This window comes from Nerophis ophidion, linkage group LG10 (assembly GCF_033978795.1).
Source record: "Nerophis ophidion isolate RoL-2023_Sa linkage group LG10, RoL_Noph_v1.0, whole genome shotgun sequence".
In the NCBI taxonomy this organism is placed as follows: Eukaryota; Metazoa; Chordata; class Actinopteri; order Syngnathiformes; family Syngnathidae; genus Nerophis; species Nerophis ophidion.
In genome coordinates, this window is record NC_084620.1 from 61,701,309 (window position 1) to 61,714,878 (window position 13,570).

Below are 13,570 nucleotides of genomic sequence, written 5' to 3' on the forward strand. Positions count from 1 at the left end.
ATGTGAGGATCCTTTTACCCAAATACGTTGGCAGGAATCATCTAATCAATCACTGGTTAAGCCATTTCTCCTCAAATAGTGTGGTGGGCCCCTCTGAGGGGGGGCACGTGGGACCCTGGGGAAAAATTGCTTTATCAGTATCAAATGCCATGCACTACAGAACGTGCACATTGTAGCCAATAATCCTGTCTTTCTCATTTTGATTAAAAAAAAAAAATCGGACCAAATTATTTTATTTGCTTTTATTTTGTAGGTTAAAGTACTTTACGTATCAGATTGTAGCTGAGATAGGCGCCAGCGCCCCCTTGTTCCCAAAAGGGAATAAGCGGTAGAAAATGGATGGATGGATGGGCTCCTGACTTAATGGTTCTGGTCAATTTGAATTTATTATTGATTGACTTTATTTAATTATATATTTTAGTATTGAATGGTTAAAGTCCGTCGAAAATGTTTATAGTTTGAATAAAGATAACATTTTTGGTAGAATTTTAGGGAAAATTTCGCATTTTAAATATTTTCTGTGACGGCCTAAAAACACAGTTATTAAATGTATTATTTGCTGGACGTTGGATCTATTTCAGGGGTGTCAAACTAATTTTAGCTCAGGGTCCGCATGGAGCAAAATCTTTACACGTGCGGGTCAGACTATTAAAATCATGGCATTAAAACTAAAAACTAAAGACAACTTCAGATTGTTTTCTTTGTCTTACTTTGGCCAAAAATAGAACAAACACATTCTGAAAATATTACAATAAAAACAAAGAAAAAAATACCGGCAGCGGTAAAGTTTAGATCCATGAAGGAACGAAGAAAGTGAATGAATGTTTATAACTGAATAAATTTACATAAGCATAAAAATGTGTTTTCTTTTGTATAATTTTTTTTCAGGAATTAAGTAACGTTTATGAAAACCTTTTTCCAAAACACAATATGAAATGTGACATATAATAGGATAATGCATACATTTATCATTTGTTGTCAAAACGCTTACAAAAAGTGGGACCCCAAAAATTTCTTGTGGCACCCCATTTGTATGACTTGATGGGGTTCCTGGGACCCCATTTTGAAAATTCCTAGCGCCAACACAGTCGTTGTTGGTTTTCTCTAATGTTACTATGGACACAATGTTATGCAGTGGTGTACTTAAAACAATTTAATGGACAAATTATATTATTTGTAGGAGAATGGGGTGGCTCAAAGTGTTTTCTTCTCCCCATTGGGGGTGTATCAAAAAAACATTTAAAAGTCCTGGGTTAGGCGATCTACTGCTTTGTAAGATGCCTGTGTTACAGTGTGTGTTTGTTTACACAGTACAAGATCTTGAACGTGCCGTTGTCGTCCCACCTGGCGGCCAACCACTTCAACCAGCAGCAGGCCGAACAGGAAGAGCGCATGAGGATGAAGAAGCTCACCCTGGACATCAACGAGCGTCAAGAGCAGGAAGACTACCAGGGTAGGCACGCCGTCTTTAGTATTCATTGTTGACTGTGGAGCTCTGATAAGTGTGTGACTCACTTGTGTGTGTGTGTGTCGCAGAGATGCTGCAATCCCTCGCTCAACGTCCAGCGCCGGCTAACACCAACCGCGAGCGGCGGCCCCGCTACCAGCACCCAAAAGGCGCCCCCAATGCTGACCTCATCTTCAAGACCGGAGGAAGGTGGGTAAAAGTGTCGGTACACAATGGACTAGCGACTGCACGACATCAAGACACACTGCAGGCTTACACACAAACATGCATCCACAAAAACATACATCACACACATAAATACCCCACCCCCTGCCCAATCCAACGCCCTCGACGCAAATCCCACAGGGGTGATGAAATGATGGTCAGCGCCTGAGAGCTGCGACCTACCACCATGTCCCCCATTCCCTTCCCTCTGTTGCTAGATATCTCCAGATGTATGTTGTAATAAGTTTGTGTGCTTTGCTATGGAGCTTTTTTCCCACTCCACACTGGGCCCCCTTAGGAGCCCAGTTTAGATTGTCATTTTTGACTCATCCTTCCCCAGCGTTTACCTTCTTCCCATCTCTTACGGGGCGGCTTGTGGCGACCCATCAGCATTCCTGTTCTGTAACCCTCTACACTGTTTGTCTAATCTGGAACGGGTTTGTGCTGAAACAAAGTTTAGTTGTACTTAAAGACCTATCCTATCCTATCCAAATTCCTAACATGGTCCTGTTTTTAAAGTAGCTATGATTGTCACACACACACTAGGTGTGGTGAAATTTGTCTTCTGCATTTAACCCATCCCCCTTGATCACCCCCTGGGAGGTGAGGGGAGCAGTGAGCAGCAGTGGTGCCGCGCCCGGGAATCATTTTATGGTGATTTAACCCCCAATTCCAAGCCTTGATACTGAGTGCCAAGCACAAAGGCAATGGGTCCCATTTTTATATAGTCTTTGGTATGACTCGACCGGGGTTTGAACTCACAACCTACCAATCGCAGGGCGGACACTCTAACCACTATGCCACTGAGTGGCCCAATGTGTCCCAATAATGTGTCTGCTCTAGGGTGGTACAGTATACCGGGAATAGTATAGTAGAGCGGTACTAATGAATAAAAAACGGTACTATACTCTGTTTGAAAAGTACCAGTTCCCAACGGGCATGACGGCACGCTGTCACATTGTGACATTGCTGGTTCTACGAGCAGAGGAGCATGTTCGGCAGCGCACAATCAGGGAGTACTTACAAGCAGACACATTTTTGCCTAAAAACTGACGATAAAGGTGACGTTATAACACTGTAAGGCCCTCAGGAAGAGGTGCTTCAAGACATGGCTAGCTAGCTGGCAGCTAACATCCATCCGCAGTCGGCAGTGTTTTAGCTACTTCTAAATCGCTAATCCTCGCCTCCATGGTGACAAAGTATCATCCCTGCAGAACAAGGAATAGCTAAACATGCTTCACTAGCGCTCCATGGGTGGATCTACACCTGACATCCACTGTAACGATACCAAGTACAATTGCTTGTCTCATGGATACCATTATGATTACATCAATATTTTTTATCATCACAAAATATTTTTTTGTTTTTGAAAAAAAATTCATATTCTGTTTATAAACTCATGTAATACGTCCCTGGACACATGAAGACTTTGAATATGACCAATGTATGATCCTGTAACTACTTGGTATCGGATCGATACCTAAATTTGTGGTATCATCCAAAACTAATGTAAAGTATCCACACAACAGAAGAAGAAGTGATTATTACATTTTAACAGAAGTGTAGATAGAACGTTTTAAAAGAGAAAATAAGCAGATATTAACAGTAAATAAACAAGTAGATTAATAATTCATTTTTGCAGCTTGTTTTTTAGAATATAGACAAAATAATAGAATGATAAATGACACAATATGTTACTGCATATGTCAGCAGACTAATTAGGAGCTTTTGTTTGTTTACTTACTAATAAAAGTCAAGTTATCTTGTATGTTCACTATTTTATTTAAGGACAAAATTGTCCGTCAATTACAATAAGAAACATGTCTTTAATGTACCTTAAAATTCTTTGTTAAAATAAAGCCAATCATGCAATTTTTTTGCGGTCCCCTTTATTTAGAAAAGTACCGAAAAGTATCGGAATACATTTTGGTACCGGGACAACCCTAGTCTTCTCCAAACCTATTTATCTGCCCACTAGGAGACGCTGATGAGTCCTGAGCTGAAAGAGCAACAGAGCGAAGGAGCAAAGAAGAAGAGGGAGAAGATCGGCGGGAAACCCGTCGGGCGGGGGGTCCTCCAGACACCCACTGATGCCGGGACAGAGTTAACCCCTGGCCTGAACACACACCCTCGCCCTCCTGCGGGCCCTGAGGAGGACAGACCAATGTGGGACCCGGGGTCAGACCCATGTCACTCTTTCTTCTGGTCTGTTGCCCGAGATGACAAACTACTAAGAGGACTTAACATGTGGCGGCCTATTGGGGGGACGGGAGACGGACAGGAAGTTACGATTGTGGTCATTGCGCCAAACAGGGAGAAGAAGTAAGGACAAGCTTGACATGAAACGTCTTCTTTGTTTTGGGGACCCTTGCAGTGAACTTGCCAACAAATGTGAGCGTCGTTGACGTGAGGCTGTGACGACTTCTGAGTAGCGTTTTCTTCCTCCTGTTCCACTCTCATCTGACCCGAAGCTAGCAAACGGCGCTTAACTGTACAGACCCTATCAAAAGTAGTTTCATTGGAGTAATAAAGCTCATTTCTAAAGGTTGAACAATAAAGTTACCCTATACATACATATATACTAATATTAGTGTATATTTATTATGGATTACAGTACTTCCGTTTTCATAACTTCAGTATCCTGGAGAGCAGTGTTAGCTAAAGAACAAGCAGCAAGATGGCTAACATCATATTTTCTTTAATGAGGCCTCACAAAACACCTCAAAGTGGAAAAAGAACAGTGGAACAAGAGTGACTTAATGAACTGACTTTGCATTTTTGTCTTTTTAAGTTATGGTGTTGGACAGTATTCACCCTGCTTCGTTAATAAGGCGGCGGTCTGAGCTCCTCCTTCGGATGCTGTCCCGTAGGTAAGGTGAATACACTCTGTGCTTGTGAGTGTGTGCTAGTCAAGTGTCAGACTCATGTTTGGACTCAGTCTGGATTGGCAGTGAGCGAGAGAAGCAGGTCTGTCGACGAGAGAGGGGTGCGCCTGTTTGTCCAAAGTCTAATTACAAGGCAGCTAACACAAGTATTTGCTCATTTCCTGCCTGGCGTCTACTGCAAACGCTGCCCGACAAACGTACGACAACATACTGACTTGAGATGCAGAAGCGGTAACTGAACTGCCAGCAGAAAAGACAAAACTGACCAATGACACCAAGACAGATTAGCTCACTGCTGAATGTCCCCACGTTGATCCTCATCTGAATCTAAGTGTTTTCACACTTCACATCATGGACATGACGGATTAGATGGATCAAAACCTTAGGTGAGTCCTGCAGTCAAACCTGTTGGATTTGAACTTGTGATCCTGGCCAAATATTCCACAGACTGAGCCAATCATTGAGCAGGCTGCTCATTCTTCACATTCCACAGTCCCTCAAAGCACAACAGCCACAAGCAAGTCACATGATGCGCTTTAATGATTGACACACATTCAACACGAGCTGAATACATTATTATGTACATAACACATGTTAGATAGTATTAACGTATAGTACAGTAGATGGGTATGCACCAGCAGATACTTCATAGTAACTGTAGATGAGCTACAGAGAACCGGAGTCTTAAAAAAAAAAAAAATCACAAGATTGTAAAACCCTGCGAACGCAAAAATATACTTCATAAGTGACTGTAGCCGAACTACAGAGGCCGGAGTCTGGGGGGAAAAAAAAAGTACATAACTATGGACAGAAAGAGACACTTTGTCGCGAGCATAACGAGATGAGAGGGTCTTTGTGGTCTGAAGTCCACAATGCCTGCAAAATAAGCAGCAAAGTATTCCCTCTGCAGTCAGAAAGTAAAAAGCTGTTCCAGAATGTGCGGTTAGTGTTTATGTAGTAAAAATAACCTACAGCAGAGGACAACTTCTTCATATTACATACAGGCGCATCATAGTACATCACAATATCCTTGAAACAATTCCAAGACTACGCAATAACTAAACGCTCAAGAAGGCTTTGCAATGACAATTTTTATGATAGCCAATTATTTGTTCATTGTTTTGATATAATATAAAGCATATTATATCAAAACAGTTGAGAAATACCTTTTTGAAATATTTCACTCCATGTGCAATGCATGTACGATGTCCTCTGTGGTGGACATTTGTGGAAATGCACAATAGGGTTTAGACTTAGACTAGACAAAGTTTTAACGATCCACAAGGGAAATTGTTTACTTGTTTAATTTACTATTACTTTTTTCCAAAATGTGTACGTCTGACAAAAGACCACAAACGTCCACTGCAAGTTTATGCTTTAAAGTGAACTTGAGTTTTTCAAAGTCGACAAGATATTGTGATTTCATAAGGTGCACCTGTATATTTGTTCCCTGGACAGTTGAAACATTTATCTAGCAACTTTAAGAAGTAATTTGCTCATCAGACAAGAACCCTGATATTTGCTCTCTCAAACAAAGGTTTCCTTTGCAAACAAGATGACATTTGTCGTCAAAACAGTCTTGCCAGGAGTATCCAGGCAACAAAAACTGGCTGTGCAGGTCTGTCCTCTCGTCTCAGTAGGTTTCCTTAGACACGCCCTAGCTCTCAGTCAAACATGGAAACCTTCCATCAAGTCCATCACGATTGTTTCAGCAACCCGAGTTTCCTCAGAGCCTCGTTGCGAGATTCCTCTCCAGCCCCACGTCCGGAAAACTGAACAGTGATACCTTGAGGTCGAAACGCAACATTGGGTGTTTTCCTGTAATCGGAGGGCGACAAGGCTCTGGTTGGGGTTGCAGCGCCCACATGGTGATACGACTTAAGAGGATTTCTTGGTGCAGGGGTTGGAGGTGGGCCTTTGAAATGCCTCGTAGGGCCGTCCAAGGATCTCTGTGAAGGGTTGATAGTCTGACTCTTGCCTCCGAAACTGTTGAGTTGAGCCGGAGGTAGGTCTTTCACAGACATCGTTGGGCCATCCAAAGACCACTGTGAGTCTCTTGAAGTGTTATTGGTCGGACTATTGCCTCCAAAACTGTTGAGTTTAGCTGGAGGTGGGTCTTTGAAAGACCTCGTAGGGTCGTCTAAGGATCGTTGTGAAGGATTGATGGTCTGACTCTTGCCTCCAAAACTGTTGAGTTGAGGTGGAGGTAGGTCTTTGACAGACATCATCGGGCCATCCAAAGACTGCTGTGAGGCTCTTGAAGAGTTGTTGGTCAGACTATTCTCTCCAGAACTGTTGAGTGGAGCTTGAGATAGGTCTTTGAAATACCTCGTAGGGCCGTCCAAGGATCGCTGTGAAGGGTTGATGGTCTGACTCTTGCCTCCAAAACTGTTGAGTTGAGGTGGAGGTAGGTCTTTAACAGACATCGTCGGGTCATCCAAAGACCACTGTGAGGCTCTTGAAGAATTATTGGTCTGACTATTGCCTCCATAACTGTTGAGTGGAACTTGAGGTAAGTCTTGGAAAGACCTCATTGGGCCGTTCATAGACCGCTCTAGGGCTCTTGGAGAATTGATGGTTGGACTGTTTCCTTCGTAACTGTTGAGCACATTGGGATTGGGGCTGAGGAAGGGGCGATTGACATCGATGACAATGTCAGGAAGGTCGCTCCTGGTCATGGCCCCCGGAGCAGGAGACAGGACTTTGGATTTACCTCCATAGCTGTTGAACTCGCTGGGGTTGACCATCGCGGTGGGAAAGACTTTGGCTTCTTGGCTTACTAAAGGACTCACATCGTCGTTCTTTGGGTGAACTGCAGTGACCACGATGGATTTGCCTCCAAAGTTGTTCAATTGCACCTCTGCTGGAGGAAGTTCAGGTTCATCCTTTTCCAAAGTCAGTGGGCTCAGTGGAGGCATACCGGGAAAGCTCCTAGGAAGCTCAAATGGAAGCTTCACTGCTTCTCTGCTGACGTAAGTTGGGATTGGTGGTATTGTGGTCTTGGACTCTGGCACAGAGGAGCTGCCCTCTTTCAGGAGAACACTGGGTTGCATAGAACTGACAACGGTACTTAGTGATGTCGTGGTCTTGGACTTTGGCTCAAGGGGACTGCTCTCTTTTAGGAGAACGCTGGGTTGTGCAGAAGAGACACTGGTACTTGGTGGTGCTGTGGTCTTGAAATCTGTCATACGGGGGCTGCTTTCTTTCGGGACACCACTTGGTTGCACAGAATTGAAAATGCTACTGGTCTCTGCCTTCGCAATAGGATTCTGTGTGGTACTGCTGGGAGAATCTAGCACTGACATTTTACCTGACACAGCTCCATTCCTGTCCAGGCCCAGTTTAGACAGTGCTTCCAGCCTGGACTTATCTGGTGTGGGGTCCCTGAAAGAAATGCTGCGGGTGGGCAAGTTGTAAGCCATCTTCTCTAGATTGGTTTTAGAATCTTCCTGCGCCGGTGCTCCAGTCAGATTTGCCAAGACCTGCGCTCGCCTATCGTGAAAGTTGACATTGGCGATGGACTGATTCTGGAGGGTTTTGCCAAGGATCATACTGATGTTAGCAGGGTATCTGTTTGGCTTGGCGGAGGTAGGAGGACCCATCTTTGTGGGGGAGTCTGGTGGTCTTTCACCCTCCAGGCCTCGGTGAATGTGGAGTGAAGAGGAATGGTCTGTGTCTCCTGCCTGGTTCTCAGCTATCTTCTTGGCTATGATGACAGGGGTGGGGACACAACCTGCTGGGTGGTACAAAGGGTTGTCTGCTGGCTCATAGCTCCCAATCCGTGTGCCAGAGTAGTCCAGTGGATCATGTCTTGGTTTTATCTCGAAGTGGCTTACTGGGTTCACCACCATTGTCTGGAAATCTGTGAGAAACATTTAACAATGAAAATGTTATAAAGATGTTAAAAGGTCATATTATGATTATTTTTTTCTACACTTAAAACACTTCTTTGTGGTTTACATAACATGTAATGGTGGTTCTTTGGTCAAAATTGTCCATATTTTATGTTTTACAGACAGTTTTCACGCCACTTTGACCGTCTCCTCAGGATGCACGGTCCTGTTAACGTCGTTCCACTACGACGGCGTCTTCTCCCCTCCATTTTTGTTGTAGTTTTTCACGTTTCCATGGCGAGTCCACAGATTAAATTCAAACTACTACTTTGTAGTACAAATTACAACAGCGTAGTATGCATATGCATGTACGAGTCGGTCTGCCCCAGAACAGGAGGAAAGAAAAAAAGGAGAAGCTGATTGACCACAGCGCGGACTTGTGCAAACCATTTGGGGGAAAATCATACCATACACGGACAATCCGCTGCCATCACCGGTCTAAAAACGTCACAGGACTGAGCAAATTCTAAATGTCTCGTTTGGAGGAAGTATGAAAATAGGTAAGATTGGTTTGATTTCAAATCTTCGGGACTTGCACAGATTCCAAATACACAACAGCAGGTACCAATAGGTAAGGAAAGATTGATTTGCATAATGGGACCCCTTTAAGACTTTGATTGTACACAAATACTACATGTAATACCTGGACTGGTAGGGGTGAAGACTGGTACTTTGTTGTGCATCTGGTGCGGGTCTTGGCGGACCAGATCTATAATGTCCGGGTCGTTTGCACTGAGACGCCGTGTTCCCGCAGTGAAGAAGTCCGCTGGTAGTCCATCCATCTCATCCACAGGAAGGCCGCGTCTTGTTAGCGACCTGTTCAATCCTGGTCTAAGCTCTTCCTCCTCCAGACTGTTTTCCAACGAGTCTATGGTCTCCTCGAAGAACTGAAGGCACTCCTGCTCCTCCTGACTCAGGAACCGCAGCGTGTCCTCCTCCTGGCCAGGTGAACAAGAAAGGACTTGAGTTCGACAAACAAGCACCGCTTTGGATCCTGTCAGCAAGACGTGTGGCCGGAGCAAACGTGAGCACGGTTGAACCAGTTAAGCGGTGTTGTGTTGCTAATGGATGTCCTCCCTTAGGTGTGTTGCGGTCGGGTCGTCACGCAGGTGTGGTCGCTGCGAGTGTGTGCTGACTGCATGCATTTTGCATTTTGTGTTTGGATGTTCAACATGAAAACTCTTGACATCAGCACACACTTGTTTGACAATCAACAATATTGTTTTCTGCAGAAAGAGTAAAAAAAAACGACACCTTAAAGAGTGCCACAGTGTCATGGGTACTCACGCCAGGCCTGGTGCTCCGTTCCAGTGCACCGTTGAATTTGGAACGGCGCTGAGCGTCGGCCAGCTTGATGTCCATGATCAGAGCGGACGGCGTCAGCCGGGGTTTGGACATCTTCTGTGTGGCACTAAGACAGAACCCGGATCCAATGTGGTCTCACTCGGAAGAATCTGGCGCTCATCTCTTCTCCTCGATCTGGAAACGAGACGGATAAAGGTTGTCTAGCAGCAGTCACGTGGAACAACTATTAGGGTTTTTGCAGGTGGATCTTATCGTCATCGGTGCTCCTGGCTCAACTAGACAACAGTGATTTATGCAACAAGTATGACTCCGCACCTGGCGGACCAGTTAGTCTGGAACAAGGGGAGCTGCAGAACCGGCTCTTGAGCCTGAAACTACAGCATACATTCCTGTGCAGGGCAGCTGCAGCTGACTGAGCGCCAGGAGAACCAGCCTTGACTTGATGACATGATCGTTTTGTCTTTTGGGTCTTCTAGTCTTTAGACCTGCATGATTGCAAAACTGCCAGTGTGACCCAGTTCTCTTGTGCAAATATGATGATGGCTTAGCTCGGAATGGCTCACGCTTCTTATCTTCACAACAGCAGTAACAGAAGACCTTTTCCTCTCTCTCTAGTAAACACCATCCAGTCCAGGACACAACGTGTTATCATCCTGCCCTTGCCAAATAGTCAAGGGCATAGTGGGTCATGTTAATGTAAAATAAGTTCTTCAACTCTGAAATGATGAACTTGCAGCGTAAATAAAAGTAAAAGAAGAATAACTTCATTGGATAAAAATGAAATAAGACTTACTTTAAAGTTTGGAAGCTCCATCCTCAGAAAGGTCTTACCTTAGAGGAATACTACATGAATCTTTCTACTCAAGTACACTTTGTGTTCAAGTCTAGCGACTCCGCCTTACGTGGTGACATCAACAAGCCCCGCCCACCAACATGGAGCGCGGACTTGTGGTTTAGGAAGCATCCAGGCGTCCTCCTTCCAGTCTGGGGTCGGAACACAAACACTTTCCGCGGCTCACTTTCGTTGTATTACAGATGAAACAAACAGGACATGTTAGACCATTTACGTGCTGAGGAACAAGCTTATGAGTTTGCTACTTTGGCGTCTTGCGACACCGCGTGGATCACTTGAGTATTTCACTGACAAGGAACCTCAGAGTTGTTGCTGGAACATGTATCACTTTTTTGTGTTTTTTATTCAAAATCATTCTGTGTATGATCGTGTGCATGGATGCAAAGAGGCGTCTAAGACTTAGTGGTTTCCCAGCGGTCCTTGAATGCACCCTCCTGAGCTCCAGGAGTGGGCAATATTGCACATTTAGATATCGGTCCAATACTGCCCAATCTGACAATGATACCGGTCCAATACTGCCCACTCTGACAATGATACCGGTCCAATACTGCCCAATCTGACAATGATACCGTTCCAATACTGCCCAATCTGACAATGATACCGGTCCAATACTGCCCAATCTGACAATGATACCGAAGTTTTCGCCTCCAAAAACATTTTATTAGATTGTTTTTACTAAAACAAACACAAATACCGACATTTTTCATTTTAATTAAATGATTTTGCCTTTCAGTTTTGGATCATGATTAGAATAAAAAATAAAAAACACTATGGATAGTTAGTTTTAGGCAAAAAAAGACACATTTAAAAAAAAACTGTTTATTTAACAACATCTAAACATAATAAGCACAAGATAATTATTTTTGCTCACTAATAATAATGACTATCCAATTTGTGTATTTTTATCTATGTTGTTATGTTTTTTATGTGTTATGAATTTGCACTAAATTAGTTCTGCATACAATTTTGTTGTACAATGACAATAAAGATATATTATATTCTATTGTAATTGTTTAAGCAAAATGATTGCTCAAAAATGATAATGAATCAATGTTTTTATGAATTATTGACTTATTCAAGGCCCCAATTACTTCACATCAAATATTCCACTTTCAAATATTCGTTGTGGAAAATATTACATTTTGTGCGTGTTTACCATATAAAAAAACGGTTTTCTTTGGGAAAGCATTTTTTAACACTGAGTGTTTTAGATCCCCAATCATTTTATTGAGATATTTTTTTTTCAAACTGCCATTGCTCAACAGATAATTGTGATTTAAAATCAATGTTTTTGTGAATTATGTTAAAGGCTTCAATTACTTCACATTAGATATTTTAATGCATTGACATTTTTGGGGGGTGATATTGCATTTTTTCTTCTTTCATTAAAAGACAAGGTTTCTTTGACAAAAAAGGCAAAAGAAACCTCCAAAAATTTGTTTATATAGAATGTTTCTGAATTACATTTTCTTGTATACATATATACACATATATATGTGTATATATACATATAAATGTATATATGTATGTGTATATGTACATATGTGTGTACATATATATGTATATACACACACATATATGTATATATATATATATACATATGTATATGTATATGTTTGTTACGTCTCGCCTCGACTACTGTAACGTATTATTTTCGGGTCTCCCCATGTCTAGCATTAAAAGATTACAGTTGGTACAAAATGCGGCTGCTAGACTTTTGACAAGAACAAGAAAGTTTGATCACATTACGCCTGTACTGGCTCACCTGCACTGGCTTCCTGTGCACTTAAGATGTGACTTTAAGGTTTTACTACTTACGTATAAAATACTACACGGTCTAGCTCCATCTTATCTTGCCGATTGTATTGTACCATATGTCCCGGCAAGAAATCTGCGTTCAAAGGACTCCGGCTTATTAGTGATTCCCAAAGCCCAAAAAAAGTCTGCGGGCTATAGAGCATTTTCCGTTCGGGCTCCAGTACTCTGGAATGAACTGGAAACAGTTCGCGATGCCACCTCAGTAGAAGCATTTAAGTCTCACCTTAAAACTCATTTGTATACTCTAGCCTTTAAATAGACTCCCTTTTTAGACCAGTTGATCTGCCGTTTCTTTTCTTTTTCTTCTATGTCCCTCTGTGTATCGGCTGGGGACATCTCTGCGCTGCTGGTCCGCTACCCTTGGGATGGTTTCCTGCTGGCTCCGCTGTGAACGGGACTCTCGCTGCTGTGTTTGGACTGGACTCTCGCGACTGTGTTGTATCCATTGTGGATTGAACTTTCACAGTATCATGTTAGACCTGCTCGACATCCATTGCTTTCCTCCTCTTTAAGGTTCTCATAGTCATCATTGTCACCGACGTCCCACTGGGTCATTATTGTCACCAATGTCCCACTGGGTGTGAGTTTTCCTTGCCCTTATGTGGGCCTACCGAGGATGTCGTGGTGGTTTGTGCAGCCCTTTGAGACACTAGTGATTTAGGGCTATATAAGTAAACATTGATTGATGATTGATTGATATATACATATAAAAAAGAATGTTTATTTCATATATATATACATATATACGGGGTGGACTGTAGAGAATTTTGCCAATTAATTCTTATTAGTGACGGAGCAGGAAGAGGCTAGGAAGCCAAGGGGCAATGATGACATCGTCACATATAAAGCGCTTAACAACAATGTACAGAAAAAAAACATTTTAATTATATTTTTTCAAACTTCAGCAGCTTCCCTGCTCTTGATTTATTTTTTTATTTGTCCTTTTATTTTTTTTTCTTGCCGCATTTAATTTTCTGTGTCATTTGTTGGCTGTACAAATTATACTCATGTATTGTGTGTACATCATACATACATCTAACAATACAAACAACAACACAAACAGATATTTGTGGACATAAACACAGAAGGGGAGCTGGAAAAAAAAATCGAGTTTATATTGATACTACCCTTGGTATCGACAGTG

The 13,570-nt window shown here is 42.7% G+C and overlaps 2 protein-coding genes across 9 annotated transcripts in view; one reads left to right on the top strand and one right to left on the bottom strand.

Moving 5' to 3' along the window:
• upf2 (UPF2 regulator of nonsense mediated mRNA decay) overlaps nucleotides 1–5,320 on the top strand; it is a 56,117-nt gene extending 50,797 nt beyond the window's left edge. For all 7 annotated transcript variants that reach the window (XM_061914335.1, XM_061914334.1, XM_061914332.1 and 4 more), the window contains 3 exons: nucleotides 1,312–1,453; nucleotides 1,537–1,657; nucleotides 3,651–5,320. In XM_061914335.1, coding sequence (XP_061770319.1) covers nucleotides 1,312–1,453; nucleotides 1,537–1,657; nucleotides 3,651–3,660 — 273 coding nt within the window. In that variant the 3' untranslated portion in view covers nucleotides 3,661–5,320. The remainder of the gene's footprint in view (nucleotides 1–1,311; nucleotides 1,454–1,536; nucleotides 1,658–3,650) is intronic.
• On the bottom strand, nucleotides 5,080–10,704 carry LOC133561108 (uncharacterized). 2 transcript variants are annotated; one of them, XM_061914339.1, is made up of 4 exons: nucleotides 10,549–10,704; nucleotides 9,738–9,929; nucleotides 9,094–9,388; nucleotides 5,080–8,419 (listed from the first exon to the last, which is right to left on the bottom strand). In XM_061914339.1, the coding sequence occupies exons 2-4, from the start codon at nucleotides 9,846–9,848 to the stop codon at nucleotides 6,255–6,257; spliced, it is 2,571 nt and encodes an 856-aa protein (XP_061770323.1). In that variant the 5' UTR covers nucleotides 9,849–9,929; nucleotides 10,549–10,704; the 3' UTR covers nucleotides 5,080–6,254. The 2 variants fall into 2 exon arrangements, with proteins under 2 accessions (XP_061770323.1, XP_061770324.1); XM_061914340.1 differs by lacking the exons at nucleotides 9,094–9,388; nucleotides 10,549–10,704 and having other exon boundaries at nucleotides 9,738–10,524.
• Nucleotides 10,705–13,570: the final 2,866 nt, after the last annotated feature.